This window comes from Crocodylus siamensis, chromosome 6 (genome assembly GCF_052110815.1).
Source record: "Crocodylus siamensis isolate JL-2025a chromosome 6, ASM5211081v1, whole genome shotgun sequence".
Classification (NCBI taxonomy): domain Eukaryota; kingdom Metazoa; phylum Chordata; order Crocodylia; family Crocodylidae; genus Crocodylus; species Crocodylus siamensis.
The window spans coordinates 12,234,093-12,259,135 of record NC_143400.1 but is presented as its reverse complement, the minus strand read 5'-3'; the positions used below and the strand labels follow the sequence as shown (position 1 = coordinate 12,259,135).

At 47.8% G+C, this 25,043-nt stretch overlaps 1 protein-coding gene across 1 annotated transcript; it reads right to left on the bottom strand.

Annotated features, from left to right (window-relative positions):
* Positions 1-19,629: 19,629 nt before the first annotated feature.
* Positions 19,630-23,337, bottom strand: LOC149861089 (uncharacterized). The gene is made up of 2 exons (XM_090054879.1): positions 23,211-23,337; positions 19,630-21,847 (listed from the first exon to the last, which is right to left on the bottom strand). The coding sequence occupies exons 1-2, from the start codon at positions 23,322-23,324 to the stop codon at positions 20,744-20,746; spliced, it is 1,218 nt and encodes a 405-aa protein (XP_089911005.1). The 5' UTR covers positions 23,325-23,337; the 3' UTR covers positions 19,630-20,743.
* Positions 23,338-25,043: the final 1,706 nt, after the last annotated feature.

Below are 25,043 nucleotides of genomic sequence, written 5' to 3'. Positions count from 1 at the left end.
ATTCCCTTCCCCTCTGGGTCCTCAGCGCTTCCCCAACGATCCTCCTTAGCTTGTTGAAGTCAGCCCTCCTAAAGTCTAGGGCTGTTGCCTTGCTGCAGCCCTTTGCCACCTTACACTGAGGCTAGAAGTTTGTAACACACAGTTTTGTGTCTAGTGCCTTGCAACCTGTGAGCTCCTCTCTCTTTTTCAGGGTTGCCTCCATCAGAGAAAGATGTCTTTCCAGCATCAGTGCAAACAGCTCTGCCTGCCACCCCCGGTTTGTGGGCAGACAGTTCCTTCTCAACCGTGCGTGGCCCGCTGTGGTCCTGCGTGCGGGGATCCGTGCCCTGCAGGCTGTGTGAACCCGTGTCCTTTTCAGTGCGTGGATCCGTGTCCCCCGGGCTGTGCGAACCCGTGTCCTCCTCAGTGCATGGATCCGTGTCCCCTGCGCTGTGCGAACCCATGTCCCCCTCAGTGCGTGGATCCGTGCCCCCCAGGCTGTGTGAACCCGTGTCCTCCTCAGTGCGTGGATCCGTGCCCCTCGGGCTGTGCGAACCCGAGTCCTCCTCAGTGCGTGGATCCGTGTCCCCTGGGCTGTGCGAACCCGTGTCCCCCTCAGTGCGTGGATGCAAAATGCCCGCAGCAGTGCTGCACCCAAACCAAGCTGTGTTAGTGCTCCTGGAGTCATCGATGCCTACGGAAAGGAGTGACAGACCTACCTGGGATGCATTGAGCTTTCCCCAACTCTGCCTATCTTGTGCTGTCCTTGCTTTAGGAAATATTCCTGTGAATGTTTCCTTTCCCCGTCCTGTGCATAGTTTCTGCCATGCATATCTAAAGAAACAAGGGTCTTTCTTTGCATTGCGTCATTGGGAGGTGGCTCATGCTTGGAAGATGTCCTGTAATGCTTGGTTTGGGGTTAGAAAAATCTTCCTCTTTCTCACCTTGCCCTGTTATGTAGATGTGCACCAATAAAAGTTACAACACGTGGCATCATGTTTCCCTGTGTTATCTTCTCTTTGCTCTTTGCACAACCTCAGAGCCAGACCCTCCTTCCTTGACTTTGCTTGGAAAAAGCGCCCTTCTTTAGGAAGCAGCAGCTGGTGCCCAAAATAGAGCAGGAGGTTTCTGTTAGCAAGGAAGGATGGAGGCATCAAGGACTGAAAGTAGCCTGTGGGCTTCCCCTGTGATATGCAAGTTTGCATTGCCTGTTCTGTATCTCCTTTCATACGATCCTCTGGTTGCAGTCGCAGAACTTCTCTGGGCCCAGCCAGCTGACCGGAGCCCTCCAAGCCTGGGCCAGGAGATCTGTTGCCACAAGCACCATGCACTGACATTCATAGACTGTCAGGCTGGAAGGGACCTCGGGGGATAATTGGGTCCAGCCCCCTGCACCAGGCAGGAAAGAGAACTGGGGTCAGGTGACCCTAGCGTGGTGACTGTCCAGTCTCCTCTTGAAGACTTCCCGGGTGAGCGATTGCGCTAGCTCTGGAGGGAGCTTATTTCACAATCTAGACACCCTAGGTGTAAAGAAGCGTTTCCTAATTTTGAGCCTGAAAGGGGCTTCCGGGAGTTTCTGGCCATTGCTCCTGGTTTTCCCCAAAGGTGCCCTGGTGAACAATTGCTCACTGAGCCCTTGATGTACGCCCCGATGTAAACCGCTCTCAAGTCCCCTCTCAGCCTTCTCTTTTTCAGGTTGAAGAGTCCCAGGTCCCTCAGCCTTTCCTCGTATGGCTTGCTGTGCAGGTCTCTGATCACGTGGGTGCCTCTTCCCTGGACTCTCTCAAGATTTATCACATCCTTGTTGAAGAGCGGCACCCAGCCCTGGATGCAGTACTCGAGCTGCGGTCAGACCCGGGCCAAGTAGAGTGGAAGAATCACTTCCCAGGCTATTATTTGCCTTGTTGGCTACAGCATCATACGGCCCTCTTCCAGTCCTCAGGGACCTCTGTGGAGCAGCATGAGTTTTGGAAAAGTTTCACCAGCGGTCCCGTGATGACTTCAGCCAGCTCCTTCAGCACCTTCGGATGAAGTTCATCCGGTCCTGCTGACTTGTACATGTCTAAGTTTTTCAAATGATCACACACCAGTTCGACAGGAAGAGTAGGAAAGCAGTCATTCCTACCCTGCTCCTTGGGTGTCCGCTCTGGCTTCATTTTGCTCTCGGCTTGGTGAAAGGCTGAAGCAAAATAGACATTCAGGAGTTCGGTTGCTGATACGATCAGCTGTTTGAGCCACTGCTGATGCATTACCCTTCCTCCTAGAATTGAAGTGACAGGGATTACTAATATATTTCACAATCACCCCCGGGCTGACTTAACTTTATTGGAAAGCTTAAAATGGAACAACAACAGCCCTTCATTTTTTTTTAGTTTACCTGGTTATGATGTAAGATGTCCAAGGACTCTCTTGTGGTGTATTCTAGTTTCTGTTGTTGGGCTGAAGCTGTGTGGGGTCTGAGAAAAGCCTTGGGTCAAAGCACAGTGTCGTCTTTTGCTGGAATACAGGAGGAAGTGAGAGAGCAGGAGACAGCGGCTGTATTCTGCAGTAATCCCAGACTTAAAGATCATCATCCCCACATCGAGTTCAGCCTCTCCTTTTTGTTCTTTCCTTTCAACGTAAGAATTGAGATGAAAAAAATGACAAAGCAGAGATCAGGTTCATTGCCTACATCACCGCTTCTCTTCTTTTGCATCCCCTCCTAAGTTTTATCACTCCTTAGGGTTTTATGAGGCGGAGCCAGGGATCGTGGCAGCTCCCAGCACCGTGGGCATCCTCTGGGAAGCGCCGCGCCAAGCATCTGCCCTGCTGTTCTTGAATCGTGGAAGCAGAAGCCAGCCGCCAGTGCTATGCTACAGCCCCTCCTTTCCATCTCTTCCCAGCACCTGCAAGAAACTCTTCAAACATATGAGTTGCATCTCCCTCTGGTGGTGGCAATGACCTGGGAGTGGGATAATCTGATGTCTCCAGCTAACAATCACGCTGTTGTCTGACAAACGGCGGAGACCTGGGTTGTGATGCCACGGTCCTTTAGCTCCACCCTGATGAGATGTGTGTCCTGAGTGTTTGCTTCTCTGTGGATGCACAATCCCCTCTCTGCTCCCAGTTATATGCTTCATGCTTTGAATCCACACAGAACTTGGCATCTGAAGCAGTTCCCATTTTCCCTCTGGTCCCATTCCCCTGCCGGAAAGAGGACGCCCCCCCAGTCTTTGTTCCTCATCTAGCCAGGGACACGGTGTGGGGACAGCATATCTCTTGACTAGCTAGAGAGATACAGGACAAAAACTAGCAGGAGTCAGCCAGTGCCATGAAGTGAAACTTTTATTTCAGCCTGTTTGCACTTAACAGCTATGAAGGAAACACTCGGGAATGATTTCAGGTCTGATCACATATCCCCATATCCTGATCCAGCCGGAAGGGGGCATGCCAGGATGTTAATACAGAAAATAAATTAAAATATACACAGATTTCAAGATGCCACTGAAAACGAATTACTGTAGGGTACAAGAGCAGAGCTATGAAACCATCAGAGAAACACTTTAGGAAGCAAGGAGGGAAGAGGAGCAGATGAGAAAGAAGCCGCAGGGCCTTGCTGGGACTTGCTGGCTTGCTCTTCCTTTCTTGGCTGTGGATGCTGCCATGGTGGGTTGGGGCATCACCCTTCACTTCTGCGGAGGGCACTTCTGGTCAGGCCAATTGGGTGGAGGGCATTTCGGTGGAGGGCACTTCTGCGGAGGGCACTTCTGGTCAGGCCAATCGGGTGGAGTGCACTTCAGTGGAGGGCACTTCGGTGGAGGGCACTTCTGCGGAGGGCACTTCTGGTCAGGCCAATCGGGTGGAGTGCACTTCAGTGGAGGACACAGGGGTGGAGAACACTTCTGTGGAGGACACAGGGGTGGAGGACACACGACCTGCTTGCATTGCTGCTGGTTGGGGTAAGACATAGTTCTTCAATTCAGTAATGCCTGGAAGCGAAAGAGAGCACAGCACCGGTGAGCCATCAGCATCCTCCATCATGCTGCCCTTTCATGTAGGCACACAAAGACACAAAGACGCAACCCATCTACCACACCACCTTGTCCATGTGAGATGAAACCTGGTCCTGAAGCTGGGGACCGGGCTCTACGTCCTTTCTCAGCAAAGCACCATCAGAACTGACGAGACTGAAGCTCACATGTGCAAAATGAAAGTATCCAAAAGCCCGGGAACGTTGGTTCAAATGCCTTCCCTGGGAGGGGGAAGGGGCTTGAGCACATGCCGAAGGCAGAGCACATCCATAAGTGAATGCCAGGCAGGGTGCTGTCCTGTAGCTCGTTTCCCAGAGGTCTGTGCCTTTGACTGGCGGCCCAGACTGCAAACCCGGCTGAACCCCGCAAGCACAGGCATTTTCTCTCCACCCCACATGTGCTGACATGGGTTTCGATACAGAAACAAACAGCCCGCCCTGCGATGTTTATAGGAATAAGTTCAGAAGAAAGTCCGACCGATCGCTGGCAGCACGAATGCGAGAGAGGCTTACCTGTCGAGCGAACAGGAGGGAGTGGATGTGGAGTCAAGTGGATGGGGAGGCACTGGGAGGGAGAGCTTTTATAGGCCCTCTGCCCCTGGGGCTGGTATATGATGCCCTTGATGAATCAGATGGTGATACCGGGCAGCTCTCATCCACATCCACTCCACCAACACTTCCTTATTTCCTTCTTTGCATCATAGTCTGCCCGAAGAAACTCCAGCCCAAGTTTCCCTGGTGCTATCCTGATATGTATCATTGATCTCCTCCCTGCCTGTCCTGTTTTGAAGGAAGAAGAAATTTAAAGAGGACTTGCTCATAGTGACTGCTACGAACAACTCATGCTTTCGTTTCCACGGGCCTTTTGCGGGGTGTTGTAAGCAGGCACTTGTGCCCTCCTGGCTGTGCTTTCCCCTCGGACCCCGCTTTCCTTGTCCTGCACACAGTGCCCTGCACGGAGCCCTGGCTGGTGGGACAGGGGGCCAAATTCCCGCCCACCCTGACCTGCCCCTGTGCAGCCAGAGGAAATAGTTGTGTGCCCCTGGGAAGCTTCATTCACACCTGACAGAAGAACTAGGGAATTAGACTTAGTTTGTCTTGACAAGAGAAGAATGCGGGGGGAACGGGGGAGGTAAAGCAGCCTTCAGCTCCCTGCCAGTTGTCTCCAAAGAGGATGGAGTTGGTGGCATCTCAGTGGTGGCAGATGACAGAACAAGGTGCAATGGTCACCAGTGGCAGCAAGGGACGTTGAGGTTAGACCTTTCTCACGAGGAGGGTGCTGGAGCACTGGAATGGGTTACCCAGGCAGGTGGTGGCATCTCCATCCTTTGGAGGTTTTTAAAAGCTTGGTAGACCAAACTTTGGCTCCTGTTTCTCCCCTTCCTGCTTAATTTTCAATCTACTCCCACCATCACCTGCAGACTTGCACCTCTAGTGCCTCAGGTGTGCACAAGGCTTCCTCAGGGGCCTGGGGGCATTTCCTCTGGCTGCGCGGGGGAGCTAAGGGTGGGCTGCGTGGGGAACGACAGAGCCGGACACAGGATTCTCAAGGCCACATTTCCACCCCTCCTCGCCAGCGGTGGAAGTGGGCAGCATTGCCTTGACTTGCATGGGGCTGCGCCGGTCCCACTCCCTGGGATTTGCCCTCCTATCCTGCCAGGCAGGGCTCCATGCCAGGGGCCATGCGTGGGACAAGGAAAGAGGAGCCAAAGAATGAACCACAGCCAGGAGGGCATGAGCGCCTGGTTACAACACCCTGTAAACGGCTTGTGGAAAAACAGCCGTAAGTTGTTCATTGCGATCGCTGTGAGCCGGTACTATTTAAATATCTTCTTCCTTCAAAGCAGGCTACTCAGGGAGGGGAACGATGATGCAGATCAGGCTACAAGAAGGAAAAATCGGGCAAAGCATGATGCAAAGAAGGAATTCAGGAAGAGGGGAGGTGGATGAGAGGCGCTGGTGTCTCTACAAGACTCATCAAGGGGATCATAGCCTGGTGACGGGGGCAGAGGGCCTATAAAAGCTCTCCCTCCCAGGGCCTCCCCATCCCCTTGACTCCACATGTACTCTCTCCAGTTTGCTTGACAGGTAAGTCTCTTGCATTCGTGCTGCTGGGACTCTCTCTGTCTTTCTTCTCTACCAATTCCCATAAAAATGACATGAAAGGCTGCTTGTTTCTCCTTTGAAACTCATGTCAGCATGTGCGGGATGGAGAGAAAATTCTTTCAATGCTTGAGCTCATGAGTTTCATCTAAGTTTGCACTCTAGGCCATCAGTGCAAGGGCACAGGCCTCTTGGAAAGCACCTCAAGGACTAAAACCCTGCCTAGCATATCACTTCTGAAGATGCTCTACCTTCTGCATGTGCTCAAGCCCCTCCCCTCTTCCAGGGAAGGCGTTTGAACCCATGTGCATGTGCTTTTGAATCCTTGCACTCTGCACATGTGCTTTTGTCTCATCAAAGTCGATGGTGGTTTCCTCCAAAAAGGCCCAGAGCCCAGCAGCCAGCTGCAATAGCAGGTTTAATGTAATATGGAGAAGGTGCTATGGTGGATGGGTCCTTGTCTGTGTCTTTGCTTGGCTACATGGAAGGGTAACATCACGGGGAATGGTGATGGCTCACCGGTGCTGTGCTCCCTTTCGCTTCCAGGCACCTCTGAATGGAAGAACCATGTCTTACCCCAACCAGCAGCAGTGCCAGCAGGTCGTGTGTCCGCCACCAGTCTGTCCTCCCCAGAAGTGTCCTCCTCCAGTCTGTCCTCCCCACAAGTGTCCTCCTCCAGTCTATCCTCCCCATAAATGTCCTCCACCGGTGTGTCCTCTACAGAAATGCCCACCACCGGTGTGTCCTCAGCAGCAGTGCCCTCCGCAGAAGTGAAGGCTGATGCCCCAACCCACTGCAGCAACATCCGCCGCCATGAAACCAGGAGCAAGGCAGCAAGTCCCTGCGTGCAGCTTCTTCCACATCCCTTCCTCTTCTCCCCATGTTTCCCAAGCTGTCCCTGCGACCATTTCCCAGCTCTGCTTTGTACCCACCTGCCATCCTGCTCTAAGTGGCGCCTGGAATTTGTGTAGGTGGCAACGGAGTTTGTAATGTGGTCTCCTGGCATCCTCCTTCCCGGAAGGGGCTGGGTGCAGAGATACAGGGCCAGTCTTTAAATTATTCTCCAGGGTTTCCCTTCTATCTTGCACTGTGAGCTCGCTCTAATAAAAGTTTCTCTTCATGGTGTCTGCTGACTCCTGGTGTGTCTCTAACCCTACAGGTCCATGGCCCTCCAGCACAGGCTCCCCTGAGCTGTTCTTCACAAGGCAGTGACTTAGAGAGTGATTGTGGATGGGTCGGTATCGACCTCAAAAGATGTGGGCAGTGGGGGGTTCAGTCCTTGGACTGGTGCTATTTGGTGTCTTCATCAGTGACCTGGATGAGGGTGTGAAGAACACTCTGTCCAAATTTGTGGATGGTACCAAATTATGGAGCAAAGTAAACACATCCGTGGACAGGGAATGGATTTAGGAGGATTTGGACAGGTTGGAAAACCCGGCAGAGCAGAATAGGATGCAGTTTAACAAAGTTAAGTTCAAGGTAAGTCCTAGGGAAAAGGTATCTCCAACACACATACAGATTGGGAGATAACTTCCTAAGTAGCACAGAAACAGAAAGGGATCTCGAAGCAATAGTTGACTCCCAGATGAACATGAGTTGTCAATGCGATGAAGCGATGAGTAAACCTAACCACTCTCTATAGTGCATTAGCAGATGCATAATGAATAGGTCCAAGGGGGTGATCTTTCCCCTGTATGCGGCACTAGTCAGGCTGCAGTTGGAGTACTGCATCCAGTTTTGGGCGCCGCACTTCAGGAGGGATGTGGACAACCTTGAAAGGGTCCAGAGGAGGCCACTCGCATGGTTAGGGGCCTGCAGGTAAGGTTGTCTAAGGAGAGATTGAGGGCCATGGATTTCTTCAGCCTTCACAAAAGAAGGCTGAGAGGGGATCTAGTGTTTGTCTACAAATTTGTCAGGGAGGGGACAGCAAGGAATAGGAGATGCTATGTTTGAGTTACTAAAAACAGTGGCCACAAATTGACAGAAAGCAGACTTTGGTTGGACATCAGGAAGAACTTCTTCATGGTAAGGGTTGCCAGAATCTGGACTGAGCTTCCAAGGGAGGTGGAGCTCTTTAAGAGGACGCTGGACAAACATCTGGGTGGGGTCACCTGACCCCAGTGCTCTTTCCTGCCCAGGGCAGGGGGTCGAACTGGGATTTGGCTCTCTGTCCTACCAGTCAAGGCTCCATGCAGGAGGACCATGTGTGGGACAGGGAAAGAGGGGCCAAAGGCACCAACATCCATTACCAAATGTGGGGAACAGTAAATGTTGGTGATGGGGAGAGCCAGACAGGGAGAGCAGTAGGTGCCAGAGGTGATGGTGCCTGTGGCTAAGGTCCCCGATTCTGCCTGGGAGATCAGTACTCTGAGTTCAGCTCCTGACACAGACCCCTGAAACAGCCTGGGGCAAGACCCTCCCTCTCCCCTTGCATTCAGGTGCCCTCTGCCCTGTGCACATTGCACCGCGGTCACGAGGCTCCAGTCACTGCTTTGTGTGGAGCAGCTCAAGGGACCCTGTGATGGAGAGGGCGGCGGGGAGAACACTATGGAGACACAGGGTTAGAGACACACCAGGAGTCAGCGGTTGCCATGAAGGGACATTTTTATTGCAACATGGTCACAACACAAGATAGGAGGAAAACACCTGAGAATAATTCAAAAGCTGATCCCACATCCCTGCACCCAGCTCCTCCTGGAAAGGAGGATGTCAAATTACAAAGCCCGTTGCCACCTACACAGAGTCAAGGCACCACTTACAACAGGATGGCAGGTGGGTACAAGAGCAGAGCTTTGAAATGGTCACAGGAACAGCCTGGGAAACCAGTGGAGAAGATGAAGGGATGTAAAAGAAGCTGCACACAGGGACTTGCTGCCTTGTTCTTGGTTTTGTGGTGGTGGATGTTGCTGCAGCGGGTTGGGGCGTCAGTCTTCACTTCTGCGGAGGGCACTTCTGAGGACACTCAGGTGGTGGGCATTTCTGTGGAGGACACACTGGTGGAGGACACTTCTGGGGAGGACACTTCGGGGGAGGACAGTCTGGTGGAGGACATTTCTGGGGAGGACACTTGGTGGGAGGACACACTGGAGGAGGACACACGACCTGCTTGCACTGCTGCTGGTCAGGGTAAGACATGGTTCTTCGATTCAGAGAGACCTGGAAGTGAGAGAGAGCACAGCACCGGTGAGCAAGCACCATCCTCTGCAATGCCTCCCTTCCGTGTATCCAAGCAAAGACACAAACTAGCAACCCAACCCTTGGGTATAACACCATATTCCTGAATCAGCAATGCCTATAAAATAAGAGGCTAAGCTCATGCTGGCACCAAAGTGAAGCTTTCAGAATGAGAAAGAGACTTACCTGTCTTGTGAAGAGCAGTGAATGAATGAGGACCCAAGTCGATAGGGAAGCAGTGGAAATGAGAGTGCTTTTATAGGGATTTGTGTCCTGGCTGTGCACAATGGCCATGCCCAATGCATGGCACAAGGTGATGTGTAATTCCAGACCTGCCCATTAGTAACCGCCTTAATTTCCTCATGTTAATCATCCTTTGCCCTTGATTTTTTCATTTCTGGAAAAGGCTCCAGACCCTTGTCATTTTTTTCCTTCCCCATGTTGAATCATGTGGAATCGAGAGCGTAATTGTTATTCTCATTTACAGAAACAAATAACTCCCCTGCAGGGAGCTGATCTCAGTGGGGGCAGATGACAGACAAGGAGCAATGGGCTCCAGTTGCAGCAAGGGAAGCTGAAGTTGGATATTAGATGAACTTTCTCATGAGGAGGGTAGTAAAGCAGAGGAACAGGCTGCCCAGAGAGGTGGCGGAGTCTCCATCCTTGGAGGTTTTTAAGGCTTGGCTGGGAAAAGTCTTGGCTGGCATGATCTTGTTGGGACTGGTCCTGCTTTGGAGCAGGGGGCTTGGCTAGATGCGACTCCCTGAGGTCCCTTCCAACCTTCATTTTCTATTATTTTCTATGATCCTAAGATCCTTCAGTCTGTCCTCCTGTATAATATACTCCCCCCCCTTCACTGAACCAATATGCTGTATGCGTCTGAAACAAGTTTTCCAGAAATCTTCAGCATGAATTCCTTGACCTCACAGATCCCCAGGACCCAGAAACTCAGACCCACCCACTTTCCCTTGGTAGCTCATCCAAATAGTGTTTTGCAGTCACTGCTAGAAAAAAAATGGCTTTAATTTCTAGCCATTGGTTCTTATTTGTTTCTCCATCTTCAACCCCTGGTCTGTGATCCCTTGTAGTCTGGAAATGTCTGAATTCACTTCTCTTCTATTCAGCATTTCAAGGCACTGGACACAGCTGTGACAGCCAGTTGGGAAGCATCGTTCAAGATGGATGGAGCCTTGCTTAGGTATATGGGCCTGCATGTCTAATGAGTAATTTTAGTTGACTCTGAGAGCACTGATGTCCAGTTTAGTGCCTGGGGTGAGTTCAACTGTCTTCTATATGTGTGTGAAGTAGACAAGGGAGAAAAGCAAATCCATTTTCCACCCTGAAATATTGATGCTAATTGCTTGTGATGTGGCAGCACCTAGGAGCCCCCAGTCAAAGACCAGGACTTCATTGAATAGGCAGAACAAATACAGGCTACACCCCCCACCCAAAAAAAGGTTAATGCCATTGAATTTTGAGATACATAACACATAACATTGTACAAGCACCCTAAAAGTTTAATTTATCCTAGCAAGAACTAGGGAGTAAAAACAGGAGTTATGGAGACAATGTCCCTTGTGCAAAATATGGGTAGGAAAATTGTGGTTAATGATTTTATTCACTTACAAATAAAAGTCCTTGATTTGGATTCACAGCATAGGGAAGTCAAGGGGAAGTTCATTGTCTTGAGCCAGACAGTGGGTAAGCACCTTCTGAAGATGACATAATGCTGAACTTCTGGGGCAATTGTCCTATTCATTTCTCTGCTATGTTAACGATCCACCTATGCTCGTTCCTGCAATAGGAACATGTTTTCCATTTGTGGACTACAGAAAATAATTGCCTAATTAACATTTCATTAAGGCAAGGGTGGAGTGTAATTGATTTGTATGGGAAAAGAAATATTTAGGTGTGTAGGTGTCATTGTTTCCAAATCATTGTTTAATTGTGTTGTTTGCACAATAGAAGGAATTGAAGAGATTCCTTCTTGTATTATTCCTGTTAACCTGCTTAGGTAACACTTCTGAACAAGACTAACAAGTACCATTTTTTTAAATAAAATTGAGTCAGGAAATAAAACTCCGCATTTTGAAGTTGACCCTAGGTGAGTCGGAAAGATTTTTTTCCTTGTACCTGGAATTCATGTTCTGCATGTCTTCCCATCCCCGCCCACGGTTTTTATCTATCAGCAAGACTCAGTGGGAACTCCATTACTAGTCAATATAGTACTTTGGAGCCATCTGTGAGGTCCCATAAGCCAAATTCAAAGACTTCTAAGACAGGTTGAAGAGAAATGGAGGGATGACTGATACCACTTTCCATGGGATTACATGACATGTCTAATTATGTACAAATCCATGAACCATGTAGGCACTCAGCTACTTTGAAAATGCAACCAAAGGTGAGCATGAGGTTGGGAATCTACCTACTTCATTCCCCAGAGTATCTCGCCTGGCTTGCATGGTGGAAGAATGGTGTGACTCATGAGAAAGCCAGGCATTTTTCTTTTTTTTAGCAAGAGTTATGGCAACCCTACTGTTGTTTATTACCTCTCGCGTGCACTTGTTACATCTCTCCTGGTTACATCTCACTTGCGCTTCCCCACAATCTTGCCCCCTGTTCTTAACTCATCATGGGCACTCACTAGGTGGCCCTTAGGGGCAATGAGGAATCGTTCCTGTTGCATGTCTCTGTTGGTCCCATATAGAAACCATCCCAACGGAGCAGTGCTGATTGACACTAGCTGAAGATATGAGCCAACCACTACAGGAGGAAACCATGTTTTTGCCTGTTTTGTTAATACATGAATTCTCAAGACAACTGGCCAAAACCTGATGAGATAAGCCATGCGGGCCCAGCGCAGACTTTAAGACCTAGGGCCAGGTTGACACAAATTGTTAATAAATTAGTAAGTTATTAGAAAATAGGTGGGGCTGCCATTAAAAAAAACTATCCCCACGCATCTGAGAATGGGAGGTTTCTCTGACAAATCATGACTGAGCCCAAGAACGAAGGAGTTGTTCTTTTTGGTTATGAAAGGATGTGGTTGAGGGCAGCCATATAGAAGAGCTCCAGCCAGGGGCTTTTCACTCTTCTTGGCATCTTGTTCCCTTATTTCTGTTGGTGAACCAGATAAGTCCCCCTTTGACAATTTGTTTCATCCTTTGGCTAGCATTTCTTTGTTACCCCCCTACAGGTAGATAATGATTTCACTTAGGTCATGAATCCCACTGATGGCTCTGGGAGCAATTTCTATCCATCCTTTTCAATGCTTTTAAATGTTTAAAACAAATTTAAAGATTATTCCACATCGTTTTCAGTTAGCACTATGAAGGAGCTCTGGACAAAGTCAGGTGATGTTTTGCTAGTCGTTGTGTGTGTTACGATTTCATTGTGAACAGAACGTGATGAGAACAAGGGAAGATGAATATCCCTGTTTTACAGAAGGGGAACTGAGAAGAAATAGGGAGATCAAAAAAGTTGGTTGAAGAACAGAAAAGTCTCCACATCATGCAGGGTTTACTTTGTAATTTCAGTTACGTGAAATATTTTTTTTTTTTAGCGTGCTGTGATTTGGGGTTTTCTAATCATGCCCTGCTGATGAGTGCAATTAAACAAGTCCTGGGTTGTTTGTCCAACTGCACACACCTACTCTGTGTTTTCAAATATTCTCCAACTCTGGAGAAGTCACAAAAGAGCCAGAAGTGGAGACAGGGGCATTTTTCATTTTGCCCCTGGCCATTCCAGAGCTCGACCTTCTGTGCAAAAATGGGGATTATTAATGATATTTACTTTCTTCCCATCCTTTGCCTTCGCCCTTCAGTTTGCCAACTCCTGTGCCTCTTCGTGGCAGCCAGCCGAAATGCAGCCCTGTGTTTTGTTGAGGACTCAAAATGCTTAACTGTCATACAAATAATAATTATAATAGCACTTGAACAATATCCCATGTTGCAATTCACTCAGCCGATCTCACTGGTGATTATTTTCCTATGACCTAACCGTCTCGTGCATGTTGCCTGCTCTTGAAAGAACAGGGCTCTTCAAGTCATTTTAAAACTTTCTCTCATTAAGCTTGTGATTAAGATTTCAATGTAGCCATAGCTCAAAGGACTCATGAATCCTCAGAAACAAGAAAAGCAGGATCCTGTTTCCTTTAAAGCTAATGAAAAGCCATCTCCATTTTTGTTTTCAGATTTGCCTGGATTGTCAGAAGATGTCTTCACAGCAGCAGCAGCAGCAGCAGGAGCGGGTACCTCCAAAATGTCAAGATAAATGCCCTCCCAAATGTGTGGAGCTGTGCAAGCCTCCAAAATGCCAAGACAAATGCCCTCCAAAGTGCCCATCGCAGCAACAACAGCAGCAACAGCAGCAACGCCCAAAGCAGAAGTAGTTCAAACATCTGCGGAGCCAGCTTTAATGAAACAAAAACAAGATGCCCATCTCTTTTTTCTCTACTGCTTGGCTAAGCCCATGGTCTTATTGCTGAGAAAGTCTGCAGAAACAGTCTTGTCTGCGCTCTGCCTCTATATGTTAAATTTGTTGTAAACACTTCAAGATCGGCTGTCAGCAGTCTGTAGCCTGTACGCGTGCAGTCATACTGCTTTGTACCTTGAATACGGGAGAAGTCATTACTCAGTTTTAATCTTGCCTTGTGGACGTGCTCCAATAAACCCATCATTATCTGTCCCTGATATTTCTTTTCCCTTTGCTTTGTTGATCATTGGCTCTACTCCTTTTATACAATGATTTCTTTAAAATCTTGCTAGGAAGTCCCACCTAATAAAGATGACTGATCAAAATCAGCAGTGCCAAAATGGAGAGAGAATTCAAGGACAATCAGGAGGTTCAATGAATGTTTTGGCCAAATTGTGTAGAGAAAATTTTTCTAAAAAAAAATGCCCCAGAGAGTTATTGGCAATATGTAAATTCTGCCATTTATTTCCTAAATGCCCCTTTTGATTGAGCTTTTGGCTAACACTTGTCTGATGCAGCAACTTCCATGGGGAAAGTTCAGATTAGGCCCAATAATGGATTCCTCAGCCTTCTGAGATCAGTTTTTCTCCTGACAAAGCAAGATGACCTGTAGCAGAGACAGGGAGTTTTGCCTGTATGCTAATTAATTTAGGAAAGTACTTTCCCAAGACTTGAATAATTATCTAGCAATTATTGCATGATGATTAGAGCTGCAGCAGTTTCAGTAGTTTCGACAAATACTTCACTTTCTGGAAGTCTCTGAGTTTGAGATTGCACTTGAGGTCTGTAGCAACCTGCATGTCAGGTGTGCGAAAGTGCGTGGGGTGGAGTTCAGAAGGGATGAGTTGTTTCTTTCAAGCACTCACTCACAACGCAGGGCTGAAGGAATGCATTAATGGCTTGTCATAAAGAGGAATGTGGCCCATTTTCTTTGTCTTCCCAGAGACAGGGCAAGAAACAACTGGCTTAAATTGTAACAAGTGAAACTTATAAAATCATAGAAAATGAGGGTTGGGAAGGGACCTCAGGAGTCACATCTAATCCAACCCCCCTGCTCAAAGCAGGATTAGCCCCAACTAAATAATCCCAGCCAGCGCTGAGTTTAGCCAAGTCTTAAATACTTCCAAGGATGGAGACTCCACAACCTCTCTGTTCCAATGCTTTACTACCCTCCTTGGGAGAAAGTTTTTCCTAATATCCAACCTAAACCTCCCTTGTTGCAACTTGAGCCCACTGCTCCTTGTTTGTCATAGGCCTCCACTGAGAGCAGTCCAGCTCCATCCTCTTTGCAACCCCCCTGCAGGGAGTTGAAGGCTGCTATTCAGTCCCTCCTCCATCTTCTCTTCTCCAGAATTAAACCCAGTTCCCTCAGCCTCTCTTCATAAGTCCTGTCCCCCAGCCCCTGAAACATGTTTGTTGACCTCTGCTGGACTCTCCAACTTGTCCACATTGTTTCTATAGCAGGGGGCCCAAAACTGGATGCAGGATTCCAGATGTGGCCTCACCGGTGCCAAATAGAGGGAAGAATCAGTTTCCTTGGCCTACTGGTAACACACCTACCAATGCAGCCCAGGATGCTGTTAGCCTTCTTGGCAACAAGGGCACACTGCTGGCTCATAGCCATCTTCTTGTCCACTGTCACCCCCAGGTCCTTTTCTGCAGAGCTGCTGCCCAGCCAGTCAGCCCCTAGCCTGTACCAGTACATGGGATTGCTCCATCCTAAGTTCAAGACTTTGCACTTTTCCTTATTGAGCCTCACTTAGATTCATAGATCGATTCATAGCTATTAGGGTCAGAAGGGAGCTTAGCACATCAAGTCTGACATCCTGCCACGGGCAGGAAAGAGTGTTCATCTTGGGGTCAACTATGACTTGGAGACCCTTTCTGCTACAGTCCTGCTGAGAAGGTCATCCCCCAGCCTGTAAGTGTGTTGGTGATTCCTTCTCCCTAGGTGCAGCAGTATCCATTTGTCCTTAACGAATTGCATCCTATTCTGTTCTGCCCACTTCTCCAACCTGTCCAGATCTGCCTGGATTCATTCCCTTCCCATTAGTATGTTTACTTTACCCCATAACTTGGCGTCGTCTATGAATTTGGACAGAGTACTCTTCATGCCCTCATCCAAGTCACTGATGAAGACATTGAATAGCACTGGTCCACGGATCAAGCCTTGGGGAACTCCACTGCCCACATCTTTCCAGGTTGATGCCAACCCACCCACCACCACTCTCTGGGTGCATCCCATTAGCCAATTTGCCATGCAGCTGACCATGTAATCATCTATGTCACAGCCGCACAGTTTATTTATGAGACTAGGATGAGATACCATATCAAAGACTTTCTTAAAATCCTGGTAGATGACATCTACCACATCCCCTGCATCTAAGCACTTTGTGACCTGCTCATAAAAAGAAACAAGGTTAGTCAGGCAGGGTCTACCTGCTATGAACCCATACTAATTGCCCTTCAGCATTTTTTTTCCTGCTGGACTCCCACAAATGTTATCCTTAATAATTTTTTCAAAGGATTTCCCAAGGATAGACATGAAGCTAATTGGCCTATAGTTACCCAGCTCTTTCTTCCTCCCCTTCTTGAAAATAGGGACCACATTGGCCCTTTTCCAGTCCTCTGGGGCATAACTGGAGCACCATGAGTGCTCAAACAGCCGTGCCCATGGCTCTGCTATGACACTGGCCAATTTCTTCAGCACCCTTGGATAAAGATCATCTGGGCCTACTGCCTTAAACACATCCAGCCCCTCCAAGTGTCCCTTCACTAAGTCAGCACTAACAGTTGTTGGGCTGGTTTCCCTCCCATGCTTGTCTATAATCCAACTGGGAGATTTGTCTCGATCTGTGTTCAGGAATACAGAAGTAAAAAACTCATTGAAGAGCTCAGCTTTGTCCCTTCTATCTATCACCTGTTGCCCTAGTCTTCCTTGTAGGGGCCTTATGTTACCCTGCACCTTCTTTTTGCTCCCTATATACCTGCAGAAGGACTTTTTGTTGTTTTTATTTTTGTTGCCAGCCTAAGTTCCATTGCAGCTTTGGCCTTTCTAACTCACTCCCTGCAAGTGTGTGCCAGGGAGGTATATTCCTGCTTGGTAGATATCCTCTGCTTCCATAGACTGTGTGCCTCTTTTTTTGCTCTTAGGCTTTCCTGGATTTCCCTGTTCAGTCAGTGGGTTTCTTGGCCCCTTTACGCCCTTTGATGTGTAATGGGATTGTCTCCTTCTGCACCCGAAGGATCTCTCCCTTTAGGAACAACCACCCTTTCTAGACTCCCATCTCACCAATGCCCCTGATCATCAGTGCTTCACTAACTAATCTACTGAGCATATTGAAGCTGGCCTTTCTGAAGTCTAGCACTTCTGCCCTACTGGTTATCTTTCCCACCCTTCTCTGGATAGTAAATCCAATCAATTGATGGTCACTATCCCTGAAGTTACTTTGCATCTGAAGATGCCCCACTGGGTCATCCTCTGTAGCCAGGTCCAGTAAGGCATTTCCCCTAGTGGGACTGTATACCTCCTGCATTAGGTGAAAGTTGGTTATTAGGAAAAACATTGCAATTCTGAGTATGGTGAGGCCTAGAGAAGCTGACAAGTTACTATCACTGAGAGTTTTTACATGTAGGCAAGAAAAATATTTGTCCAGGCTGGTATAGACAGGGATGGTCCCTCCTTGAACAGCAGTGTTGGACTAGATGCCCTCCTCAAGTCCCTTCCAGCCCCAAATTGCTATAATCCTATGAAATTAGAAGGAAATGGTGGGTTTATTATAGAACCAAGTAATCTGGAATCATAGAGACTAGGGCTGAGCGAGGCTTCAGACCGTGCTTCAGATCCGGAGAGGCTTCGGACGCTGAAGCATCCAAAGCAGTATGTCTGGATCAAAGCTCTGGTTTCATTAGGCTTTCTGAGGTGGTTTGGAGCTTGTGAAGCACTTTGGAAAATCTTCAGAGCCGCTTTGGAGATCCGGCCATAGAGTATAATGGGGAATTGATGAAATATCTATAACTTTGTTGTTTTTTGTCTGATTTGGATGAAACTTGCAGGAATGGTAGCCTATGCTGAAAGCATGAAGGCTGACATGTTTCAAGATCAGTGGACAGATTTGGGGGGAACTGTACCCCAAATTCTTGAAAGCAAAACTCATGTCACGTCTATGTGTTACACCACAGGGGGGTGAAAACTGCAGAGGTGGTAGCCCCAAATAAGGCCACAAAGCCTGAAAAGTTTCAAGAAGATCAGTGCAGGGGTTTGGGGGGAACTGCACCTCAATCTGCTAACAGGCAAAACTCATGACATAGATGACCCTGTATGAGTTAGGACGCGGCAGGCTGAAGACTGCAGGGGTGGTGGCTCCTGCTGAGGCCACGAAGCCTGCCAGCTGTCGAGGAGATCGGTGCAGGGGGAGTCTGGCTTCTGGGGCCCTGCACCTCTGGCTGCTGACAGGCAAAACTAGTTACATGGGTGCTTGTGCAACTGACTGTGTCTGTCTTGGGGGCAGTTGATTGCCTGTACTGATTATTTCCTTCCTTAGTTTGTGGTTTTCTAGGGGTTAATCCATGCTTGTTAACTCGTTATGTAGTAGCTAGGTCCTGTGTATTGAGCTGGTCCCTGAGTGAATCATGATTAATTGGTAACTGGTAACACAGTAGCTTAGCAGCCAGGCCTGCAGTAGTCCCCCCCAGCCCCACGGCCCGAGACAGACAGTTGCACAAGCACCCATGACACGAGTTTTGCCTGTCAGCAGATAGAGATGCAGGGCCCCAGAACCAGAAGCCCTGCACGGATCTCCTTGACAGCTGGCAGGCTTCATGGCCACAGCAGGGGCTACCATCCCTTCAGCTTTCACCCTGCTGTGCCTTAACACACGCAGTGTCACCCACCTCACGTGTTTTGCTTGTCCACAGCTTGAGGTGCAGTTCCCCCCAAACCCTTGCACCTATCACCTTGAAACTTGGCAAGCTTTGTGGCCCCATCAGGGGCTACTACCCCTACAGTTTTCACGTCCCTGTGGCATAACATATATATGTGACAGAAGTTCTGCTTTCAAGAATTTGGGGTGCAGTTCCCCTCGAACCCCTGCACTGATCTTCCTGAAACTTGGCAGACTGCCTGTTCTCAGTAGCAGCTACCATTCCTGCAAAAAAACAACAAAGTTATAGCTATTTCATTGATTTCCACATTACACTCTATGGCCAGATCTCCGAGGTGGCTCCAAAGCTTTGGAGCCACTTTGGTCGGATTGAAGCAGGAACCCAGTCCGAAGCCCCAGATCGGATCGCTGGCATCTGAAGTGGCCAGATCCAGAGCCAGATTGAATTGCTGCCTACTCGCACAAGCTTAATAGAGATGACTTTGTATAATTCTTTTCCACCTTTTTTAATACTTAATTTTGTCATGATGAGTTATATCCCATGCCAATAGCTGTTTCTTATTCTGTGTCCAGTGTCCTATGCAATGGGGAAGTAGTCACAGTTGGGTTCTGTTACTATAATACAAATATAAACCTATAACATTTTCCATCTAGGCATGTTTCTCCTTTTCTGTAGGCAAGGAAACTGAAGGGAAGTGACTTCGCTGATGCTCCATGTGAAGTCATTGGCAGAGCCAGGGATAAGACCCAGATCTTACAGTATTACTATTTACTAAACTCCTCTGTTCCAAAGGCTCTGGCCACACAAAGAGAATGTGAAGACAGGGCTAAGCTACAACTCTTACACCTCTGTTGAGATGAGACTGGCTGAAATACTATGGGCTGCACTCTGCAGAAGGACAGGTCCTGTTGGCCCTAAGCTGTATGAACCCTGGTGTAAACCTATGACTTTCAGGAATAAGTTGGTAGAAATTATTTTAATAAAGGCCCCTCCACAACCAATACTTTAAATAGGTTTTATTGTTGATTTTAATAGAAAAACAAATCACAGATACAATAGCAGCAGCAGGTACCGGCTGATCAGGAATCAGTAAGAGTATCATTGTGTAGTAAAGTATGACCAAGCATGGTCTTAACTCCTATGGTATGATGCGTTCTCCATCATCCTTTATTGCATCCAATTAATAAGTGAAGCCACTTTCTTGAAGATTCATCACTTCTACTATGTATGGGTTGGGGCTTAATCATCATGTCTTTCATGTAATTGCTCATAGCCTAAACTGTAATTTCTGCAGTTTGGAAAGGCTGATATGATAAAAGACTCATTGCAGGTTTAGAAATTGTTTCAGTGGAGATGGCTGGCAATTCAGCTAACTCAATGTCTAATGGTAATATGTATCTTTACTTAGGATCTGGTGGAATTTACTGGAGGAGAAATGGAGTACAGTGGCTTCAGGATATCTGGATACTCTTCTTTTCTACCCTATTATTACAATTATAGTTAATTACTTGAGCCGCTGCAGTGCCACGGACCCAGTCATGAATTAAAACCCTGTGATGCTCAGCGCTGCATGAATACAGCACAGATGGGCAGTCCACAGAGAATGTATGATCTAAGAATAAGGCAGGAGACAGCAGGCAAATACTGATGGACGGATGGAGCACTGGGCAATACGAGACAATATTGATCCATGTGACGGGCCATGGTCTCTCTTCACCAGCTACCTGTTACCATGTTAAGTTTGAATGACTGACATCAGTTTAGACAGCCCTAATTTTCACCTCCCCCATATCTACAGCTGCAGCACTGCAAGTTTGAAAGGATTTAGGAGATTTGAGCAGAGTTAGAGATTTAAAGCATCTTTTCACAGTTTCTTTCCAGAGTAACTTTTCTAGCCGATCATCCTCCAAGCCAGAAACCCTGTGCTAGCTAGTAACAGAATTCTAGTGCGCTATCAAAGGGAAGAACAAGTGTGTCAGGGGAAGCTGGGCAACTTTGCAAGATACCTTTATATACTGCAAGAAATGAGAGGATGAGGTAATACAAACCAGGGGACTGAGCCCTGGAGACAGGTACCCCGAACTGGGTTCTTCCTTCGAGGCTTCGGTGGCTAGCTGGAGCTTACTTCTGCTGTGGTGGCCACTGGCACGGCTGCTTTTGTTGCTGCTGTTGGATGGGGGGACAGGTCTGCTGTGGAGGTGGGCACTTCACTGGTGGCTCCTTGCAGGGTGGTGGGCATGGTGGGATGACTGGAAGCTGCTTGCATTGCTCCTGTTGCTGTGGTGGACACTCTGGTATCTTAATGTCTGGTGTTTTCCCTTGGCCTGGGTCTGGCACTGGAACTGGCAGTGGCACTGGTTTTTCTGGGCAAGGCACTGGCACTGGTGTCTCCTTGCAGGGTGGTGGGCATGGTGGGATGATTACTGGAGGTTGCTTGCATTGCTGCTGTTGTGGCGGTGGACACTCTGGTATCTTAATGTCTGGTGTTTTTCCTTGGCCTGGGTCTGGCACTGGAGCTGGCAGTGGCACTGGGTTTTCTGGGCAAGGCCCTGGCTCGGGGAATGGCATGGGCTCTGGCACTTGTGGCTCCTTGCAGGGTGGTGGGCATGGTGGGATGATTACTGGAGGTTGCTTACATTGCTCCTGTTGCTGTGGTGGACACTCTGGTATCTTAATGTCTGGTGTTTTCCCTTGGCCTGGGTCTGGCACTGGAACTGGCAGTGGAACTGGTTTTTCTGGGCAAGGCACTGGCACTGGTGTCTCCTTGCAGGGTGGTGGGCATGGTGGGATGATTACTGGAGGTTGCTTGCATTGCTGCTGTTGTGGCGGTGGACACTCTGGTATCTTAATGTCTGGTGTTTTTCCTTGGCCTGGGTCTGGCACTGGAGCTGGCAGTGGCACTGGGTTTTCTGGGCAAGGCTCTGGCTCAGGGAATGGCACGGGCTCTGGCACTTGTGGCTCCTTGCAGGGTGGTGGGCATGGTGGGATGATTACTGGAGGTTGCTTGCATTGCTGCTGTTGTGGCGGTGGACACTCTGGTATCTTAATGTCTGGTGTTTTTCCTGGTCCTGGCTCTGGCATTGGAGCTGGCAGTGGCACTGGATCTGGGAGAGGCACTACGTCCTGGCCCGGGTTCGGTGGCTCTTTGCACAAGGGAGGAGGCAAGGTGGTTTTCTGCTTGCACTGCATTTGGTGTGATGACATCTTGGCACGACTCGAGCTAATCTGAAAGAAATATTGCGGTGCGGTTACACATGGTATGCAAATACAGTTGGCCCAAAGGGTGCATGCAGCAGCCTTTGGAAACAACAGTTGTCAGCAAGAACAAGCTTCATATTGCCACTTTGTCTCGTGATTTTTCATGTGTCCGACTGAACAATTAAATGGGAGTCAGCTCAGCTAGGTTTAATGGGAGAAATCCTGCCCCGCACTTCTCCCCATTCTGTATTTTTACCTCTTTTGAGGTTTTTCAAACTCAGACTGAAACAAAACCCAGGAGAAATCTCCTCCCCACCAAGCTAACTACTAACATGTTACTCCGTGGAACATCTCAGTGCCCAAGAAATGGGTCCTGTTTCTCCTCTTGGTCTGGCTTTACATCTGTGTAGCTACACTGAGTGCATTAGAAATCCACACTCTCTCTGGCTTTATGATGTTTTGCCTGACAGGAGAATGATACCCTTGGCATTCATAGGCTTTTATGGGAATAATTATTAGCACGAGACATGACATCAGTGATGCTAGCAGCCAAGACAGATGCTCTGCTATCTTAATCACTGGGGTTTTCCCTTCGCCTGGTTTAGCATGGGCTTTTATGGTCTCTAACATACCTAGCTCATGTGAATGAGGGCAGAAGGAATTTCTCATCTCACTTCCCAGTCCCACAATGCACCTCTACACAGAAGGATGACAGGGTGTTCCCTGTACTAAGCACCTGCTATCTGGCTGAAGGCAGGGCACCAGTCTCAAATAGGCCATTGGTCTTCCCCAGTGCTGGATCCTATGGGGTTGTATGTCTAAGGGCAACCTGAACATGCCAAAGAGGTTTCACACTATGAGGGTTTTTGGCTGATGTCCCTCTCTATCAACATCTCCAAAGCTACTTGAGTCTTTCCATTCAACTTCCTTCTTAAAATTCAATTTTGCCATGATGCCTGCAGCAAACTGGCTCACATAACTACTTATCATACCATCCAGGACTGTCTTCTAGTATTCCTCCCTGAGTTGCCTGACTATAAGCTCTTTAGGGTAGGAATTAATTAACTTTTTGCTCTGTTTGAACAGCTCCCAGAACCATGGCATCCCTTTCTTAGTGCTAGCACCAGGTATTTTAACATCTAGAGCCAAGTTAGTCACTAGTTGTGGCTTGTCTGGCATACATGATGTTAGCTATACCATGGACACATTCAATCCCTCCCCTGTGTAGCACTGGTACTTGTAAATAGGTTTAAAATAAAATCTCTACTTGTATTGAGGCTCTACATCTGTTTCTAAATAGATAGGACACTTCTTCAGTGCATCAACCTGTGTTAACACTAGCACAAGAGCTACAGCTACAACAAAAACGTTTGAGTACAGTCTGACTTACCCAACCGGCCAGCAAATAGGAGTAGAAAGAGCTCGAGCAGATGGTGCAAAATTGAGGTATGAGAACATTTATATATGTTTTCCAAGCTCCACCTCCTGGGAATGAGACGTTCATATGAACAATGATCTCACTCTTTCATAACCACCAAACGTATCTCTTTCCTCTACTGACCTGTTCTCATTCTTGGCACTGGTAGGAAACTCCCTCCCTTGATACCATTTTGCTCTTTAATCCCCTTCCTGAGTAATGCAAATGGGCAAGCTTTAGCAAAAGATGTTTTTAAGTGGTTGAGAATCACCACCCCAGCACAGCTCCAGCACAGTTAGGGTCTTGCTGATGTAAGCTGAAATAGTTCCACTGAAGCTTGATGGAGCTGTTGATGCTGGAGAAGGATCCTACGCTGACTCTGGAGTGAGACTGATTTTCAGAAACGTGCTTCAAAGGCCACTTATGTGGCTTTTTGCTGAAGAATCCATTGATGTGATTTTGCAATAATTGTAGGTAAAAGGAAATCTGGTCCTTGGCCTTCCAAAGATAAGCTGCTTTATCCAATTAAATTTGTCTATCTAGAAGAATGGAATGTGTAAGTTAAATGAGGGGCTGATAGCAACATACTAGATCATATTGCATTCTTTTGTTGAGGAATCTAAATAGATGTCACTGAACTCAGCTCTGTGTTGACTTGACTATGTTTCATGGGCGTTCCTATACAAAAGCAAAATATTCTGGCCCTATAATATTGACAAGAATGGGAGCAGAATTTCTCTCTGATGTGGAGAGTACAGGAACTGACACTAACATATGAAGCTTATCATGATGATAGCAAGAAGTTAGGCTGCTGGTTTGGGGCTTTGCAAAACATATTGGGAACGAAATGGAGGTGGATTTGGATGTTACACAGCAGAGCATATCTCTACTGACAGGTTTTATGGATTGAAACAGCTTTTCTGAAAAATGGAAATCATCCTGAGACATTAATTATTAGAGCTTTTTTCATCAAAATGACTATTTCAAGAAAAAAATTGTAAAAAGAGGAAATGTTGATTCTTTTCATTGGGTTTTTGCAGAAGGAGAATTCTTTCCCTGCCAGTTCCTCAGACCAGGCCTACACAGGACAGGATTTTGCCTCCAGCAATACGATGGTGGTATTGCCGTTTGCAAGTCCTGGAGTGGGTGATGTGGGTGACAGGTCTGAGCTGTGGGGCAACTTCCTCTCTCGCAATCTCATTTATCAATTCACAGGTGGGGCAACTAGATTCTAGATAGGATGTCTCATTCCCACGGGTGACTTAATCAGTGCAATTTTCTTTCTGATTTGACAGTAGACCCTGACATCAAAGCCATGACTGGCTTGGGAACTATGGAATTTTTCCAGCACTGAGCAAACTGGGGTCAGAAGGTTTATACATGACTTAAAGGTTGGTTGTAGCCATGTTGGTCTAAAGACATGGGCAGGCAAGACTTTGGGTAGATGGTAGATGTGAAATCTTTTATTAGACCAACTAACTAGTTGGAAAAAATGTTATTTGCAAGCTTTCAGGTACAAACACCCTTCTTCAGGCATACAGACTCTCCATATGCCTGAAGAAGGGTATCTGTGCCAGAAAGCTTGTGAAGAATCAATTTTCCAACTATTTAGTAGATCTTATAAAAGATATCACATCTACTCAAAGAACCTTGCCTACATGACTTAAATGCACTTAAATATTCTGAGGCAGCTCTTCAGCTAATGCCAAGTGTCAGACCTCCACTGGAGTAAAATGCCAGGATGGTTGGCACCAAGGCAAGGTCTTATGCCTGGAATTAGCGTTCCCTCTAAGCTGTGCAGCATGC

Bases quoted from the DNA above. Each gene is read 5' to 3' on its own strand.
- LOC149861089 (XM_090054879.1), bottom strand. From the start codon at position 23,324: ATGAACGTCTCATTCCCAGGAGGTGGAGCTTGGAAAACATATATAAAT. The intron at 21,848-23,210 runs GTAAGTCAGACT...TATTTCTTTCAG, and splicing joins CCTATTTGCTGGCCGGTTGG to ATTAGCTCGAGTCGTGCCAA.